At 41.7% G+C, this 20033-nt stretch overlaps 2 protein-coding genes across 2 annotated transcripts in view; one reads left to right on the top strand and one right to left on the bottom strand.

Moving 5' to 3' along the window:
• polr3g (polymerase (RNA) III (DNA directed) polypeptide G) overlaps positions 1–18618 on the top strand; it is a 33220-nt gene extending 14602 nt beyond the window's left edge. The window contains exons 2-7 of the mRNA XM_072281236.1: positions 1093–1222; positions 5189–5248; positions 6964–7020; positions 11923–12014; positions 18170–18283; positions 18462–18618. Coding sequence (XP_072137337.1) covers positions 1093–1222; positions 5189–5248; positions 6964–7020; positions 11923–12014; positions 18170–18283; positions 18462–18545 — 537 coding nt within the window. The 3' untranslated portion in view covers positions 18546–18618. The remainder of the gene's footprint in view (positions 1–1092; positions 1223–5188; positions 5249–6963; positions 7021–11922; positions 12015–18169; positions 18284–18461) is intronic.
• LOC140211489 (ATP-dependent clpX-like chaperone, mitochondrial) overlaps positions 1–20033 on the bottom strand; it is a 127676-nt gene that overhangs the window by 91252 nt on the left and 16391 nt on the right. The window lies entirely within an intron of this gene.

Raw genomic sequence — 20033 nt, 5'->3', positions numbered from 1 at the left:
GAAGACAAACTCTGTCATTTTCATCAGGGATAATGCCTGGACACGTCTAGTCCAGACCAGACAGGGGTATAAATACCACCAGACTATACATACTCAGGCATCATCCCTGATGAAGATGACAAGAGTTTGACATCGAAACGTCGATTAATTCCGTAAGACATGGGAGCAGAATTAGGCCATCTGGCCCATCAAGTCTGCTCCACCATTCAATCATGGCTGGTCCTTTTTCTTTATCTCCTCCTCAACCCCAGTTCCCGGCCTTCTCCCTATTACCTTTGATGCCATGTCCAATGAAGAACCTATCAATCTCTGCTTTAAATACACCTAACAACCTGGCCTCCACAGCTGCAAGTGGCAACAACTTCTACAAGTTCACCACCCTTTGACTAAAGAAATTTCTCTGCATCTCTGTTTTGAAAGGGTGCCCCTCTATCCTGAGGCTGTGCCCTCTTGTCCTGGACTCTCCCACCATGGGAAACATCTTTTCCACATCTACTCTGTCTATTAAAATTAATACCTGTACCCGGCTGGGAGCCTGAGAAGAGTTTATTAGTCATGTAAGCTGGAAAAACACTAGATCCCTTTTTTAAACAAAACTAAATCAGTGATATAATAAAATTAATGTTACAATTAGTGTAATTAAGTGGTCAACAAAAAAAGATCACTCTGGCTCAATGACTTTCGATTAGACTAAACTAAACTATACTCATTTGCTTCTACAGTGGTCCAACCCATGTGACAAGTTATCCAGAATAAACAGGCAACACAAAATAAAATTAGATCCATGCCTCCTACAAGGTGACTCTGACAGGAAATGATAAAGTAGTGGTGGTTGGAGGTGTGGAGGGTTGGGTTAGTGGGTGAAGGCGTAGATCGGCCTCACTGCTTGGGGAAGTAACTGTCTTTGAGTCTGGTGGTCCTGGTGTGGATGCTATGTAGACTCCTCCCTGATGGGAGTGGGAGTTAATGAGCAGGGTGGGGTGGGGTATCCTTCATGATGTTTGTTTGGATCAATAATGTACTTGCCTAGTTTCAGTTTGTTATTTCCTAATGTACTTGCACTGTATGATAATCTACATTACCGATCTGTAGCCCACAGAATTTAAGCCTGTCCCCTTGAATACAGGGGAAGATGTGAACTATATCCTAGCCTTGAAGCAGGAGTTAAGGGGAGCCTGCAAGAAGCTGCCTTACTACATTGAAGCTGCTATTGAAAAAAAAGGTAAGAAGATTTGAGATTGTTCAATGTCATTTCCAGTTCACAAGTGTAAAGGGGAACAAAATAATTGTTACTCCAGATCCGTTGCAGCACAAACAGCACTAGATAAAAATACAATAATAACTTTAAAAAATAATAGATATAAGTAGATAAGATAGCTTGTATACATTGATTGTATGGCTGTACATAAGGTGACTGACAGGAAGTAATAAAGTAGTGGTGGAGTTAGTGGGTGGAGGTGTTGATCAGTCTTCCTGCTTGGGGAAAGTAACTGTTTTTGAGTCTGGTGGTCCTGGTGTGGATGCTGCATAGAGTCCTCCCCTGAAGCACTGGGCAAACAGTCCGTGAGCTGGGTGGGTGGGATTCTTAATGATGTTACTGGCCTTGTTCTGGCACCTTTCTGTATATATAGATCCTTGATGGTAGGTAGGCTAGTGCTGGTGATGCATTGGGCAGCTTTGACGACCCATCGTGGAGCCTTCCCGTCCGCTGTAGTTAAATTTTCATACCAAGGAAATGATGCAACTGGTTAGGTTGTGCATCTGTAGAATGAAGCAATGAAGTTGGGGTAAAAACGCTTACATTTTAAATCATAATACATTTTCACATGAACTGGGATAGTTTATAGAATTAGAATCAGATGTATTATCTCTGGTGCGTGTGAAATTTGTTGTTTTGTGACAGCAGTGTAGTGGAAAGACAGGAACTTACTATAAATTACATTTTCTGTGGTGTCTTTGTACACTTCTCACTGCCTCAGTAATGCAGCCAGCATAATGAAATACCCCAACTACCCCAGCCATTCTCTCTTCTCCCTCCTTCCATAGGCAGGAGATAAAAAAAAAAGCAGGAAGGCATGCACCAGCAGGCTCGAGGACAGCTTCTATCCCACTGTTCTCAGACTCCTGAATGGACCTGCTGTTGTGATCTTGCTCTTTATTGTTTAGCTGCACTGCGCTCTCTCTGCAGCTTTTACACTTCAATTACTTTTATTTCCAGGTACTATGTGGAACAGGCCCAGCAACCCCCAATTTAACCCTAGCCTCTAATCAGAGGACAATTTACAATGACCAATTATCCTACTGACCGGTACATCTTTGGACTGTGGGAGGAAACCGGAGCACCCGGAGGAAACCCACTCATTCCACAGGGACGATATACAAACTCCTTACAGAGTCACTGAGATAGAGCTCTGAACTGTGATGCCCCGAGCTGTAACAGTGTTGTGCTAACCCGCTACACTGCGGTGGCACTCATTTATCCTGCATCGTTACTGTTTTGCGTTGTTCTATCAATGCATTGTGTAATGATTTGATCTGTACGAATGGTACACAAGTTCTTCTCTGTAGCCTGGCACATGTGACAATACTTGGATTCCAGATTCTCTGTGATCTAAATCCCAGCCATGATTTGGTCTCACACATGGTTCACAATCCAGACCCAGTCTAGGCCACATTCAGGAACTGTGGCTTCACACCCAGATTGTCCTCGAGGCCTCCGCACACTTTCCCATCTAATGTGTTAGCCAGATGCTAGGCTGGCAGAATTTCTGACAATCTGATGTCAGATTACTGCAGGGGAGTGACCAAGGCCCTCTATCATTGTCGTGGAGAGGTAACACCTCTGGTGAAGGGGCTTGTTGTGTCCAGTCCGAGGCAGCTGTCTCACCTTTGGTCGCCGCAGACACTCGACTCTCACCTGTGGCTCCAAATATCAATTTGCGTGTGACAGCAGCCACACCCTGGTACACCTCTTCGACAGGCAGGCTAAACCGGGTGAGGGTAGCTGGAGGGTCTCGTACCCCAGTGAGAGAGGAACACGCCTGTCCTAGCACGTGAAGTCAGTGCCGGTGGACTGGGTGGATGAGATCAATCACCTGGAGGGCAGTTCTCAACGCTCAGTGGAAAGCGAAGTGTGTGACGAGGCACAGAAGACGTCATGGTCATCCACTGCAACCAAGGACTGCAGTTTGGGACTGGACTCGGCCTTCCGAGGTCAAGAGGGTAGAACTGCCCCGTACAATGACTTTTCTGCTTTAAAAACTCTCCCGCACAGGTTTCCTGTCGTCATCAGATGTGACGGACAACCACCACCACCGTAGTATTTTTTTGACAGAATCATAGCTGTTAGTGCAACGCTATTACAGCATTTCTGAGTTTGGAGTCCATCGCAGAGAGTTTGTATGTTCTCCCTGTGAACTGTCGGTTTCCTCCGGGTGCTCTGGTTTCCTCCCACAGTCCAAAGATGCAGCAGTTAGTAGGTTAATTGTTCATTGGAAACTGACCTGTGATTGGGCAAGGGTTAAATCGATGGGATGCTGGCCAGGGCAGCTTGTTGGACCGGAAAGACCTGTAATGCACTGTACCTCTAAATATGTAAATACAATATGCGCTTCTTGTCATTGTTCTTATGTTCTGCTGAACATAGTGGGCCTGCTGTGTTGGTGCTGCAAAGCGTGGTGACACTTGTGGGCTGCCCCAGCACATCGTTACTTGTGTTGGTTGTTAGGAGAAAGGATGCATTTCACTATATTTTGATATCCCTGTGATGAATAAATGAATATGAATTGTAACTGCATCAGTCCAGTAACTGGTTTGTGGCCCCATACATCACAGTAGTGTAATGCTTTCCAGCACCAGCTGTAAGATAGAGGGTCAACTCCTGTCGCCATCTAAGGAGTTTGTACGTTCTCCCTGTGACCATGTGGGTTTCCCCTGGGTGCTCTGTTTTCCTCCTATGTTCCAAAGACGTTCATTTTAGGGTTAGTAAGCTGTGGACATGCTATGTTGGTGCTAGGATCATGGGGACACTTCTTAGGCTGATCCTCAGTGATTTGATTTGATGTTTCACTGTATGTTTCAATGTTCATATGACAAGTAAAGCTGGTTTTTTTTGGTTTTGTGTTCTCATTTCATTACCATTACAGTTGGCAAGTAAAAGTAAGTTGAAACACCAAGATCAGAATCAGAATCGGGTTTGTTATCACTGATGTGTGGAGTGAATTTGTTGTTTTGTGGCCACATTACAGAGCAGGCATAAGCTACAACAAAAAAAAATTAAATAGCATAGAAAAGGGATAATGAGATGGTGTTCATGGACCATTCTGGAATCTGATGGTGGAGGGGAAGAAGCTGTTTCTAAAACATTGAGTGTGTGTCTTCAGGCTCCTGTACCTCCTCCCTGATGGTAGTAACGAGAAGAGGGCATGTCCTCAGTAATGAGAGTGGTTGGATTCTGATGTTTAAATCCAAGGTTCTCTCAGGAAAGAGGCATAAAACTTGTTGCTTCATGATTGTTTTATTAAGTGTTAACAGAACAAAGGAAAATCAAAATGGGCAGAGAAGGAGGTCTACAAAGGAGAGACAAAAAAACTAAGATTAAAATGCTAAAACGATGGCGCCCAGCATAAGCAGCTCTTTTACACCCATCAATATGGAAAATTTCATTCAAATTTGTAGCTAAGAGATAATGAATCAGACAGTTCTTATTCAAGTAATGCAGAACAAAGAAGCTTTTCAGAACCACACCAGTGTTATAGCAATATAACCATTAGGGGACACATTGAACATGCATATACATATTGTCACCACTAGGAAGCATAATAAACAATTACTTGTATAAAAGTAATTATATAAAATATCAGCAGGTAATTGTTAAACTGCAAAGAAAATAATAATTAAACAGTCTAATCCAAAAGGGTCCTCAATGATGTATTGCTATATTTTGACAGCACTGAAGGTTGATTTTTAAATTAAAATTATTTCTTTTATATATTTCTTTTATATAGTTTGTATATTTTTATTTCATATTCCAGCATGAGTAATGTAATACAGGACGAAGATGTAATCATTTCTTAAACAATCACTACTAAAAACTGATTATGACCATAAATGATTCAACCGTAATATATTGTGAAGCAGCTTTGAAAAATTATGAAATGCAATTTTGAAAGATATTTCTTCAATTTAGATATTGAAAGGTATACTCAAAAGTATACAGAAAAGAATGGCACCAAGAAATGGACACCAGGTAAGTACAGATTAATTTGTTAATGAGTATTGATGGACTTAGTCCACTCCAAAGTGATCTGTTGATTTACATAAAAGTCTATAATACTCAATATGTTTTGGATACACTTTATATATACCGGCATAACTCCATCCATTACTATTATAGAACCTGACTAATCATGTGTTTTCTCTAACTTTTGGTAATTTCTGCCACCTCCTCCTCTCTTTTTCTGTCTCCCATTCTAATTTCTCTCTTATCGCTTCCCTTCTCACCTGCCCATTACTTCCCTCTGGTGCCCCTCCTGCTTCCCTATCTCTCATGGTCCGCTCTCCCCTCCTATCAGATTTCTCCTTCTACAGCCCTTTACCTTTTCCACCTATCACTTCCCAGCTTCTTGTTTCATCCCCTACCACACCCAGCCTCCTTCCCTTTCACCCGCTCTCACCTATCACTTGCCAGTGTGTGCTTTTTACCCCCCTTCCACCTTTTTATTCTGACTTCTGCCTCCTTCCTTTCCAGTCCTAATGAAGGGTTTGGACTGAAGGATCAACTGTTTATTCATTTCTATAGATGCTGTCCGACCTGTTGAGTTCCTCCAGCATTTTGTGTGTGCTACTCTGGATTTCTAAAATCTGCAGAATTTCTTGTGATTATGTTAGTATTACTTTATTACAAAAGTGCGAAAGCATTCATATGACTATTAAATAGCATAGCAGTTAGCATGCCACCATTACAGCTCGGGCGTCGGAGTTCAATTCTGATGTCTTCTATGAGGGGTCTGTACATCCTCCCAGTGGAATACACTGGTTTCCTCTCACATACAGTGCAGGTTTGGGTCTGTACATTTTGGAGATGCCATATTGACACTGGAAGCATGGCAACAATCCTCGGGCTGTGCTGGTCAGTGACACAAATAACGTATTGCACTGTCTGTTTTGATGTTTCGATGTACTCGTGACAAATAAAGCTGATCTTTAATGTTTATAAAATAGACTTTTCCATCCTTGTCTCTCCTCATCTACATAAGAACATAGAAATAGGAGCAGGAGTAGGCCATCCGGCCCATCGAGCCTGCCCTGCCATTCAATAAGATCATGGCTGATCTGTCTGTAAACTCAGCTCCATTTACCTGCCTTTTCCTCATAACCCTTAATTCCCCTACTACATAAAAATCTATATAACTGTATCTTAAATATATTTAGTGAAGAAGCCTCAACTGCTTCCCTGGGCAGACAATTCCACAGATTCACCACTCTCTGGGAAAAACAGTTTTTCCTCATCTCCATCCTGAATCTTCTCCCCTGAATCTTGAGGCAATATCCTCTAGTTCTAGTCTCACCTACAAATGGAAACAACTTTCCATCTTATCTATCCCTTTCAAAATTTTGTGTATGTTTCTATAAGATCCCCTCTCTGCTATGGAAACCCCTGAAGCTTTCATCTTCCTCCAGAAAAGACTTTGATTGGTTTTGTGGCCTAGGTCTCGTCCTCTAACACAGACCAATACATTTTCAGCACTTTGGAAAGAAACACTAATCGTTTTCCCAGTCCTTGGTAGTATTTTACATAGGAGAATATCATTTATGTTGTGTTAGTGTCTGACACCACCTTCCATTGAGAAATATGTGGACACAGACCTGCTTTGCAAACTTAGGCTAAAACTTTAGAGCTTGACCATCATTTCTTGTATGGATTTTGCTGACTTGTCTGTTAATTTATATGTAAATGTACAGATTGGAGAAGACTTCCAAGGGAGCTAAAGCCAAGAATTAAAATGTCAAAAAAAGCAAGTAAGTGTTTTCTAATATTAGGTCTGGTGTATACATATTGCTGATTTTGATTTGTTTAGCTAAGCTTCCACAGAAGTGTTTAACATTCTAGTCTTAAACTAGAACTGTTATGGTTAGCGTGACTCTATTACAGCTTGGGGCATCGGGAGTTTGGATTTCAATCCCAGCATCCTCTGCTGGGAGTCTATGTACGTCCTCCCCGTTGAATATGTGAGTTTTCTCCGGGTGCTCTGGTTTGCTCCCTCAATCCAAAGGCCTGCTGTGTATGTATTGGCCATTGTGACTTATCGCTTGATCAGATTCTGGTTAAATCGGGATTGTCAGGGGTTGCTGGGGCGGTTTAGCTCGAAGGCCAGAAGGGCCTACTCCGCACTGTGTTGTAGCGTGGATGAAATCACTGGAGAGACAGAGTCACTGGTAGATACAAAGCAGCTTCTTTATTCAACACAACAAGCAGGCATCATACGGACGGAGACGCTTTCCACTCAATGTGGGTTCGATATTTATATGCTAAACACAAAGGCAATCGCTACTTAAAAAATTACAGACAATGCGTAGACAATGCTTCCTTTTGAAGCTACATATAAAATATCACACCATCCTTTCCTTCTGATGCCAACATGTCTGGTTGGTATCCACAGCCTTTAGGATTTACTTGGCATAGAAGACAATTAATATTTATAATGTATAGATAGGAGACAGTGATCATAACATGATTGAGTTCACTGTGAAATTAGAAAAATAGAAGCCGAAATCTGACGTGTCGGTATTTCAGTAGAGTAAAGGAAATTACAGTGGCATGAGAGAGGAACTGGCCAAAGTTGACTGGAAAGGGACACCGGCGGGAAAGATGGCAGAGCAGCAGTGGCTGGAGTTTATGCAAGAAATGAGGAATGTGCAAGACAGGTATATTCCAAAAAAGAAGAAATTTTCGAGTGAAAAACCGATGCAACCGTGGTTGACAAGAGAAGTCAAAGCCAAAGTTAAAGCAAAAGAGAGAGCATACAAGGAAGCAAAAATTAGTGGGAAGACAGAGGATTGGGAAGTTTTTAAAACCTTACAAAAGGAAACCAAGAAGGTCATTAAGAGAGAAAAGATTAACTATGAAAGGAAGCTAGCAAATAATATCGAAGAGGATACTAAAAGCTTTTTCAAGTATATAAAGAGTAAAAGACAGGTGAAAGTAGATATAGGACCGATAGAAAATGGTGCTGGAGAAATTGTATTGGGAGATGAGGAGATGGCAGAGGAACTGAACAAGTATTTTGCATCAGTCTTCACTGAGGAAGACAGCAGGATACCGGACACTCAAGGGTGGCAGGGAAGAGAAGTGTGCGCAGTCACAATTACGACAGAGAAAGTACTCAGGAAGCTGAATAGGCTAAAGGTAGATAAATCTCCTGGACCAGATGGAATGACCCTCGTGTTCTGAAGGAAGTAGCTCTGGAGATTGCGGAGGCATTAGCGATGATCTTTCAAAAATCGATAGATTCTGGCATGGTTCCGGAGGACTGGAAGATTGCAAATGTCACTCTGCTATTTAAGAAGGGGACAAGGAAGCAAAAAGGAAATTATAGACCTGTTAGCTTGACATCCATGGTTGGGAAGTTGTTGGAGTCGATTGTCAAGAATGAGGTTACAGATTACCTGGAGGCATATGACAAGATAGGCATGGATTCCTTAAAGGAAAATCCTGCATGACAAACCTATTACAATTTTTTGAGGAAATTACCAGTAGGCTAGACAAGGGAAATGCAGTAGATGTTGTATATTTGGATTTTCAGAAGGCCTTTGACAAGGTGCCACACATGAGGCTACTTAACAAGATAAGAGCCCGTGGAATTACGGGAAAGTTACATATGTGGATAGAGCGTTGGCTGATTGGCAGGAAACAGAGAGTGGGAATAAAGGGATCCTATTCTGGTTGGCTGCCAGTTACCAGTGGTGTTCCGCAGGGATCAGTGTTGGGGCCGCTTCTTTTTATGTTGTACATTAACAATTTGGATTATGGAATAGATGGCTTTGTGGCTACGTTTGCTGACAATACGAAGATAGATGGAGGGGCCGGTAGTGCTGAGGAAACGGAGAGTCTGCAGAGAGACTTGGATAGATTGGAAGAATGGGCAGAGAAGTGGCAAATGAAATACAATGTTGGAAAGTGTATGGTTATGCACTTTGGCAGAAAAAATAAACGGGCAGACTATTATTTAAATGGGGAAAGAATTCAAAGTTCTGAGATGCAACAGGACTTGGGAGTCCTCGTACAGGATACCCTTAAAGTTAATCTCCAGGTTGAGTCGGTAGTGAAGAAGGCGAATGCAATGTTGGCATTCATTTCTAAATGAATAGAGTATAGGAGCAGGGATGTGATGTTGAGGCTCTATAAGGCGCTGGTGAGACCTCACTTGGAGTACTGTGGGCAGTTTTGGTCTCCTTATTTAAGAAAGGATGTGCTGACGTTGGAGAGGGTACAGAGAAGATTCACTAGAATGATTCTGGGAATGAGAGGGTTAACATATGAGGAACATTTGTCCGCTCTTGGACTGTATTCCTTGGAGTTTAGAAGAATGAGGGGAGACCTCATAGAAACATTTCAAATGTTAAAAGGCATGAACAGAGTAGATGTGGCAAAGTTGTTTCCCATGATGAGGGAGTCTAGTACGAGAGCGCATGACTTAAGGATTGAAGGGCGCCCTTTCAGAACAGAAATGCGAAGAAATTTTTTTAATCAGAGGGTGGTGAATCTATGGAATTTGTTGCCACGGGCAGCAATGGAAGCCAAGTCATTGGGTGTATTTAAGGCAGAGATTGATAGGTATCTGAGTAGCCAGGGCATCAAAGGTTATGGTGAGAAGGCAGGGGAGTGGGACTAAATAGGAGAAAATGGGTCAGTTCATGATAAAATGGTGGAGCAGACTCAATGGGCTGAATGGCCTGCTTCTGCTCCTTTGTCTTATGGTCTTATAATACTGTCTTCAAAACTACAGCATCAGGTCAAACTATGGTGGCAGAAGCATCTGGTATTCACACCTTTTTAGGAAGCACATTGCTGTGGACTCAATCCACAGTACTTTGTCAAATAGAAGTCTGGTGGCCAAAGTCATTTAAGTGTAAACAAATCACCTACCCAAAAAAATTCACTTTAACACACTGCATCTCCAAATAAATAAAAAAAACGTAAATGAAGTAAATTGATGTACCTATCATCTTAATCAGAGTCAGGTTTGTTATCACCGGCATGTGATGTGAAATCTGTTAACTTAGCAGCAGCAGTTCAATGCAATACGTAATCTAGCAGAGAAAAAATAACAACAATAATAATAATAAATAGGTAAATCACTTACGTATATTGAATAGATTTTAAAAATTGTGCAAAAACAGAAATACTGTATATATTTTTTTAAAGTGAGGTAGTGTCCAAAGATTCAATGTCCATTTAGGAATCTGATGGCAGAGGGGAAGAAGCTGTTCCTGAATCACTAAGTGTGTGCCTTCAGACTCTGTACCTCCTACCTGATGGTAACAGTGAGAAAAGGGCATGTCCTGGCTGCTGGAGGTCCTTAATAATGGATGCTGCCTTTCTGAGACACCGCTCCCTAAAGATGTCCTGGGTTCTTTGTAGGCTAGTACCCAAGATGGAGCCGACAAGATTTACAACCTTCTGCAGCTTCTTTCAGTCCTGTGCTGTAGCCCCTCCATACCAGACAGTGATGCAGCCTGTCAGAATGCTCTCCACAGTACAACTATAGAAGTTTTTGAGTGTGTTTGTTGACATGCCAAATTGCTTCAAACTCCTAATAAAGTATAGCCACTGTCTTGCCTTCTTTATAACTACATTGATTGGGACCAGGTTAGCTCCTCAGATCTTGACACCCAGGAAATTGAAGCTGCTCACTGTCTCCACTTCTGATCCCTCTATGAGGATTGGTACCTGTTCCTTCGTCATACCCTTCCTGAAGTCCACAATCAGCTCTTTCGTCTTACTGACGTTGAGTGCCAGGTTGTTGCTGTGGTACCACTCCACTATTTGGCATATCTCACTCCTGTACACCCTCTCGTCACCACCTGAGATTCTACCAAAAATGGTTGTATCGTCAGCAAATTTATAGATGGTATTTGAGCTATGCCTAGCTACACAGTCATGTGTATATAGAGAATAGAGCAGTGGGCTAAGCACACACCCCTGAATCGCAGAGGGAGGTATAGGGGCCCAGGTCCTGCAACTTCTCAATCAGGATTGTGGGAATGATGGTATTAAATGCTGAGCTATAGTCGATGAACAGCATCCTGACATAGGTATTTTTGTTGTCCAGGTGGTCTAAAGCCGTGTGGAGAGCCATTGAGATTGCGTCTGCCATTGACCTGTTGTGGCGATAGGCCAATTGCAATGGGTCCAGGTCCTTGCTGAGGCAGGAGTTCAGTCTGGTCATGACATGTCTAGTCAAAGCATTTCATCAATGTCGATGTGAGTGCTACTGGGTGAAAGTCATTAAGGCAGCCCACATTATTCTTTGGCACTGGTATAACTGTTGCCCTTTTGAAGCAAGTGTGAATTTCCGCCCATTGCAGTGAGAGGTTGAAAATGTCCTTGAATACTCCCGCTAGTTGGTTGACACAGGTTTTCAGAGATACTCCATTGGAACCTTACACCTTGCAAGGGTTCACTCTCTTTAAAGACAGTCTAACATCAGCCTGTGAGACAGAGATCATAGGGTCATCAGGTGCAGCAGGGATCTTCACTGCTGTAGTTGTGTTCTCCCCTTCAAAGCGTGCATAGAAGGTGTTGAGTTTGTCTGGTAGTGAAGCATCGCTGCCCTTCATGCTATTGGGTAACTTTTTTTAAAAATATTAGTGGAACAGGCTTCTAATTATTGCTTTCTGGACCACATTTTCTTTTTGCAGGAACTGACACAAATGTGCCCACAGAGTCCAAAATGAAGAGTCCAGAGGTTGTGGTTGACAAATCTAATGAGGATGTAATCCAAAAACTTCAGGTGAGTGTCACTCCGTTTTATAATTTTTACATCTTGATTTTGGCTTTTTGCAATTATCTAAAGCATTCTAAGCCTTGGCCTAGACAGTTCAGTAATAAATTAAGTTAAAAGTGATTTTTGTATTTGTACTTTATCCCCTCTGATTGCTACATTCCTCTATTTAGTGCATTTTAAATCTCCTCTCTGGCACCATTGACTTAAGCCAGGGGTCCCCAACCGTTTTTGCACTGCGGACCGGTTTAATATTGACAATATTCTTGTGGACCGGCCGACCGTGGAGAGTGAGGTAGGTGTTCAAGTAGGGTTAAACTCACCCACCTCAACATGCCAAATTTCTCACTCCCAAATAAGGGACAAAGGTAGCAGTCAAATCCTGACGAAGGGTCCCGGCCCGAAATGTCGACTGTACCTCTTCCTATAGATGCTGCCTGGCCTGCTGCGTTCACCAGCATTTTTTGTGTGTGTTGATGAGCCACTTATGTTGACCCTAAGAAAGACTACCATGATCATGAAGCCTTGCACGGGCACCTGTGTGCGCATGCGTGACGTTCGCATATGTGACATGCACAGCGCATACGTGCCAATTTTTTTCCCCACAAATAGGTTTTGGCTTAATCTTCCCGACTACACTGTACATACATTATTCCTACTTTATATAGGCTGTGTATTTATCATATCATTAATGCTTTTACTATATGTTAGAGTTATTTTAGGTTTTATGTGTTATTTGGTATGATTTGGTAGGTTATTTTTTGGGTCTGGGAATGCTCAAAAATTTTACCCATATAATTTAATGGTAGTTGCTTCTTTGCTTGTTTACGCCATTTCGGCACGAAAGGTTTCATAGGAACGCTCTACCTTAGCGGGGGAAATACGGGACAAGGGCGGTCCTGTATGGGACAAACCAATTTAGCCCAATATAGGGGATGTCCTGGCAAATACGGGACAGTTGACAACCCTATGTTCAAGTTCAACAGTGCATGACAGGGAATGAGGAAAGGTGCAGCGGACTCGTATCGTTTCCTTGTGGCCCGGTAGCACATGCTTTGCCGCCCGGTGGTTGGGGACCGCTGACTTAAGCAGCTGAGGCATGAAGGTCTGGAATTGTCTTTTTAAAAAAAAAAAGTCTCTTTTCTTGTTTAATACAAATGTTAAACCCACTTTCTTAACTAGGCCTGTTGTAACGTTTTCATTTTGGTTCCTTGGTCAGATTTGTTTGATCTGACTGCCTTGCATTTGGAGAGGAGGCCTGTACAACAGGTGGTTAAAACACCTCAGCACATCACCACCGAGGATATATTTATACAGAATGATACCAGAGAAAGGCCAGCAATGTCATCGAGGATCTCACCCACCCTGCTTACGGACTTTGTCCCACTCCCATCAGAGTGGACTGAGGGAAGAGGCTATGTTATTTATGGAAGCCTTTGATCTAGCAAGCTGTTAGGAAAACCAAGTTAGTTAAAATGCAGTGGATAAGGTAGACTGATGGTAAGGCCTGGCCTGAACCGGAGTTTGGTAATATGCAGTTTCATTCTTGTTGGCCAGTGTCACTGGATCAAAGTGACTTGTTACTTGACTAGTACTCCGGGTGCTGGCATGTATATCTGCCCAATGAGGATATAAATGCCAATATGGTAATTTGTGACCTTCACCTTTTAACAATATCTAGAAATAATCAAGTATTCAAAGCCCAAAACCAATCTTTGTAATGCTCCACTAAAATAATCTGCCCATCTAAAAATAACCCATTTATTCCATATTTCTATTTCTGTCTGTTGACAAGAACCCTTATTTTGCACATTATTTTGAATTGTATCCATTAATAAACTATTTTTAAAATTTCAAGCATTTTCCTCTTTCCATAAAATCATGTTGACTTTATTCAATCATAATGATCTTCCAAGGGCCCTGTAGTTCCATTTTTAGCCTGCCTAGACCTCCCCCTGGTGCCCCTCCTTCCCTCTCCCATGGTCCGCCCCCCTATATCAGATTCCGTCTCCAGTCCTGTACCTTTTCCGCTTATTACCGGCCGGCTTCTTGCCACTTCTCCCCCACCCACCTGGCTACACCTATCATCTTCTACCTTGTCTTCCTTCCTCTTCCCCAATCTTCTTGTTCTGCCTTCTACCCCTTTCCTTTCCAGTCCTGATGAAGGGTCTCAGCCCGAAATGTTGACTGGTTATTCAGTTCCATAGGTACTACCTGACCTGCTGAGTTCCTCCAGGATTTTTATATGAGTGTTATCCCGTCTGTAGCCAGACCTCGAACAAACGAAGGATATCAAACTAATTAGTCCCTAATTCCCCATTTACTCTCCTCATTTTTTTAGGAAGCTGTTTACATTTGTTCCCTTCCAATCTGTAGCGTCTGCTCTAGAATTAGGGAAATGTCAGGAAATAATCAATGATGCATCCAAAATGTCTGCATCACTTCCTTTAGAGCCTTACAGTGCAGACTGCTGGGCCCTGGGAGAAGCTGGGATCAGTGTTCTGTTTCCTGGGAGAAAGCTGGGAGAAGCTGGGATCGGTGTTCTGTTTCCTGGGGAAAAAACCTGTTGCACAATCATTCTAATCTCTGGAACTCTCAGTCCACACCACATTACATTTCTTTATAACTATTCAAACTGAGACCACAGTATTCTTTTAAATGCCTTACAAATTCAAATCTACTCCAATTAAGTAATTGCAATGTTTGAACAATCACAATTTAGTAATTTTAAAAGTAGGACTATTTAGTGGTCCATAAATTTGATAAAGCTCCATTTATTAAACTGGTTACATTTTTTTCTAGCAGTTTATAAATGTCATTGTACTGTTGTTTCAGAAATAATCTAGTTGTCCTTGGGTGTACTGAGCCAAGGAGAGTACTGTAGCTGATTGCATCACCATCTGATATGTATGTTGGGGGTGGGGGCACACTGCACAGGATCAGAACTTTGCAGGTTCAATCAGCTCCATCATGAGCACTAGCCTCCTGAGCATTGAGGACATCTTCAAAAGGCCATGCCTCAAAAAGACAGCATCCTTCGTTAAGGAGCCCCATCATCATTCTAGGACAAGCCCTCTTCTCATTGCCACCATCAAGGAGCCTGAAGACCCACACTCAATATTTTGGCAACAGCTTCTTCCCCCTCTGCCAACAGATTTCTGGACGGTCTATGAACCCATAAACACTATCTCACTACTTTTGTGGTGGGGGGTGCACAACATATTTAATATTTTTAAAACCTTTCTTATTGTAATTCATAGTATATTTTATGTACTGCTGCCAGAGAACAACAAATTTCAAGACGTATGTATTGATTCTGATTGAAATTAAGGTTCAGGTTTTTTAGTTTAAAACCCTGACTCTTTCTTGCTTTGGAAAATTGAGACCACTTTTTTCCGTCATTTGTTCTACAGCAGACTGTGGCATGAACTGTTTGCTTTTCCCACGTCCCTTCCGCAATTTGTTCATCCCTTTTTATCAGCAGACAGCTCCTAGTCACGAGTACAAGAAAAGCCTCCACATTCCTTTCATGGTATTTTCCCGCAGTCCCTGCCTGCACCGAGTCATTAAACACTGGTCACACTTGCCATGGTCTCTTCTCCATGAATGATCCGTTGTATTCGTTGAGAAAATCAGCACTGGATTCTGTTCAGCAGTCAGGATGTTTGTAATGAACAATAGTTGAGGTGATAAGTAACAGTTTAAAGACTCTATTGATGCTTCAGACTGATCTGTGTGAAGTACGTAATTTAGCACTTGAGCTCAATAGAAACCAGGGCCGCCTTTACTGAGTAAATGAATACTCTTTGTTCCCTGAACCTTGGCTGCCTTCACTATTGTCTGTAGCCTGAAATCCGCATGTCTACTCAAAAAGGGCCCTGGGGGTTGGGGGGTGAGGGTGGTGGTGATTTACCAGGATCTTCCTGGTTTAGAGAGCATGCGCTATTGTGACAGGCTAAACAAACTTCGGTTGTTTTCTTTGTACCGTCAGAGGGTGAGGAGAAATCTGATTAGAGGTTTATAGGATTATGAGAGTTATAGATGGAGTAGACAGGGAGTATCTTTTTCCCAGGGTAAAAATGTCTAATACCGAGGTGAGAGGGGATGTGATGATTTGATTAAGTTTTTTTACTCTTGAGGTGTGGGTGCCTGGATATGGACATTGTGTAGATCAGAGCGATTAGTTTTTGGGGGGTTTTAAAGTTTATTTTTTAGCTGGTTCAGTACAAAATTGTTGGCTGAACAGCTTGTTCCTGTACAGTACTGTTCTATATTCTATGTATAAAGTCTTCAATGTTCTGACATTACTTTTCAGAACCCGAATCAGATTTATTATTATTGAGATCTGTCATGAAATTTGTTCTGCGGCTGCTGTACTGTGCAATACATAAACCAGTCAAATACATTTAACCATACAGTATAGATGCACTTTCAATGGCTCTTCATATCATGTTCTCAATATTTATTGCTTTTTGCACACTTTGTTATCTTTCACACATGGGTTGTTCTTTTAGGTGCGGTCTATCGAGTTTCTTTTATTTACAGTGCCCGCAAGAAAATGAATCTCAGGGTTGTATGTGGTGACATATGACTTTGATAATAAATTTACTTTGAACTTTGAATTACAATAAATTACATTAATATATTAAAAATGCAGAAAGAGAGCAAAATAATGCAGACACGAGGAGATCTGCAGATGCTGGAAATTCAAGCAACACACATCAAAGTTGCTGGTGAACGCAGCAGGCCAGGCAGCATCTCTAGGAAGAGGTACAGTTGACGTTTTGGGCCAAGACCCTTCGATAATCTCTTACTATCTCTTCTTTCAGTTAGTCCTGATGAAGGGTCTCGGCCTGAAACATCGACTGTACCTCTTTCTATAGGTGCTGCCTGGCCTGCTGAAAAATAGTGCAGTAGTGTTTATAGGTTCACGGACTGTTCAGAAATCTGATGGCAGAGGAGAAGAAGATGTTGCTAAAAAGTTGAGTGCATCTTCAGGCTCCTGTACCACCTCATTGATGCTAGCAGTGAGAAGGAGAGGACCCTTCATGATGAATGCCACTTCTCCAGGCTTTGTCTTTTGGAGCGGTCCTCGATGGTGGAGAGTTTAGTGCCATGATGGAGCTGGTTACATTTACAACCCTCTTTCAATTCTGTGCATTGGCAACCCATCAGAATGCTCTCCATGGTACAACCATAGTAATTTGCTGAAGTCTTTGATAACATACCAAGTTTCCTGTAACTTCTAGTGAACTATATAGCTATTGTCTTGCCTTCTTTGTAATTGCATCAATATGTTGGGCCCAGACAGATCCTCAGAGATATTGACACCCAGGAACTTGAAGCTGCTCACCCTTTCCACTGTGAGTTTATGGATGCTGTTTGAGCTGTGCCTAGACACTTCATTGGACTTAAAAACTTCTAGCTGTCTTTAAATTTACAATTCCTTACATAATAACATTGGTACAGTTCTCTTCGATTGAGAAGGTTAACTTGCAGGTTGAATCAATAATAACAAAAGCAAATGGAATGTTAGCATTCATTTCAAGAGGACTAGAGTACAGAAGCAAGGATGTAAAGCTGAGACTTCATAAGGCATTGGTCAGACCGCATTGTGGAGTATTGTGAGCAGTTTCGGGCCCCTTATCTAAGAAAGGACGTGCTGGCTCAGGAGAGAGTCCAGAGGAGATTCACAAGAATTATTCTGGGAATGAAAGGGTTAATGTATGAGGAGTGTTTAATGGCTCTGGGCCTGTACTCACTGGAATTTAGAAGAATGGCGGGGGGGATCTTCTTGAAACCTTTTGAATATTGGAAAGCCTAGATAGAGTAGATGTGGAGAAAATGTTTCCCATAATGGGGAAATTTAGGACTAGAGGACTCCACCTCAGAATAGAGGGATGTCCATTTACAGCAGAGATAAAGAGGAATTTCTTTGGCCAGAGAGTGGTAAATTTGTGGAATTCATTGCCACAGACAGCTGTGGTGGCCAAGTCATTGGGTATTTTTAAAGCAGAGATTGATAGATTCTTGATTAGTCAGGGCGTCAAAGGTTATAACGAGAAGTCAGGTGAGTGGGGTTGAGAGGGATAGTAAATCAGCCATGATGGAATGGTAGAGCAGACCCAAATGGCCTAATTCTTCAATATTTTATGATCTTGTAGGATCTAGAGAAGAAAGACACTGAAAATAAATCTGATGAAGAAACTGAAGAGAAGGAGAAAGAAGAAGATGAGAATGCTGAGGATGAAGAGTACAATGAGGAGGAATTTGAAGAGGTACATTATTTCCAGCATTCATTTAAACCAATTATTTGGATGTAATTTGTTAACAGTTAAGTAATGGGCCTGATTGTAAGATGATGTATTTCTCTCCGGTGTCCACAGCATGGGATTAGTACACATTCTTTGTAATCTTGGGAAGACTCAATCTGAAATCACTGCCTTTGCTTTTTAGGAAAATGATTATATTGCATCATACTTTGAAGATGGAGATGACTATGCAGCTAGCGACGATAATATGGACGAAGCTACGTACTAGCAGTGCCTGGCATTCCATGTATATTAAACACTGTGAAATGATTCAGTGATATTGTTACAATTATTTTAACTTTCCTTAGGTCACTTGTTTTGCACTTGTAAAGAAATCAAATAAAAAAAATTCTTGTTTACAGTGAAGATAACAGGGTCATAAAGGAGCTAAAATGGGTAGCGGCACATCAGGCGTTCATTGGATAGTAATAGATCTTGGATTTTGCACTAATATAATAAACCATTATATAATTACGCACATATTTTGAGGAGAATCATGTTGCCAAAGTTATGTTGCAAAAATATTTCAGGGCACCAGGGGTTAGTGCAGCATTATTTTAGCTCAGCGTTGGAGTTTGGAGTTCAATTAGGGCAGCACACTAGTGAGTGGTTCGCACGACGTTTTACTGTACAGCAAACCCAGGTTCAATTCCCGTCACTGCCTGTAAGGAGTTTGTATGTTCTCCCATTCACTGTGTAAGTTTGCTCTGGGTGCTCTAGTTTCTTCCCACAGTCCAAAGATGTATGGGTTGGTAGGTTAATTGGTCATTGTAAATTGTTGTGTGGTTAGGTGAGGTTTAAATTGGAAGATTTCTGGGCAGTGTGGTTCGGAGGTCCAGCAAGGCCTATTCCACACTGCACATCCATCAATAAATTAATTAAATAAACAATTCCAGTGTACTCCATAAGAAAGTTTGTGCGTTCTTCCCATGTGCGCATGAGTTTCCTCCAGGTGCTCCAGTTTCCTCCCGCATTCCAAAGACGTACCAGTTAGCAGGTTAATTGGTCATTGTAAATTGCCCCGTGATTAGAGGCTCAGGTGAACTTGAGGGTTGCTGGGCGGCACAAATCATTGGGCTGGAGGTGATACATCTGCGATGTATCTCTAGATCAATAAACAGAAACAGGCTAAAGATCCGAATGTGTAAGCTGGAAATTAACAGGCTTGGGTGGCATTTTTATGAACTATTTTTAAAGCAGGCCTTGGTAATTATAAAATTAAGACCATTTCAATGGATGTACACTATCTTGGTGCTAAAGCATATCTGGTTTCTTTACCGTTTCTGATTTCTTTGGCATGAATAATGCTCAAAGCAAAAAGTTTGAATAAAAACAGGAAATTCTGGACATTTGCAACAAGCTGGTCGGTATCCATGGAGAAAGAAACAGTTAGCATTTTGGTGTAACGAACTTCATGTTTGAGTAAGACTGATTAATCTTGACTCAAGCTTTGAGTGTTTCTGCTAGTCACAAGAGTTGAAAACCATTATCAAATGGATTATTATAAAGAAATGAAATCATGTTTACAGAGCCTACTGCCTTCATTGCCTGTGTGTGTAACCTACCTCTTAAATTATTGCTGCACACGTAGGACTTCGGGTAATTCACATCTCCAACTTCACATCACATTTTCTGTGCAATTGTTTACATATTGCATTAGAAAAAATATCTTAAAATATTTTTCAAGAAAAAAGCAGTCCACTTCTTTCAGTATTAT

The sequence above is a fragment of the Mobula birostris genome, chromosome 17, assembly GCF_030028105.1.
Source record: "Mobula birostris isolate sMobBir1 chromosome 17, sMobBir1.hap1, whole genome shotgun sequence".
NCBI lineage: Eukaryota > Metazoa > Chordata > Chondrichthyes > Myliobatiformes > Myliobatidae > Mobula > Mobula birostris.
Note: the sequence above shows the minus strand (reverse complement) of the source record. Positions and strands in the feature narration are given on the sequence as shown.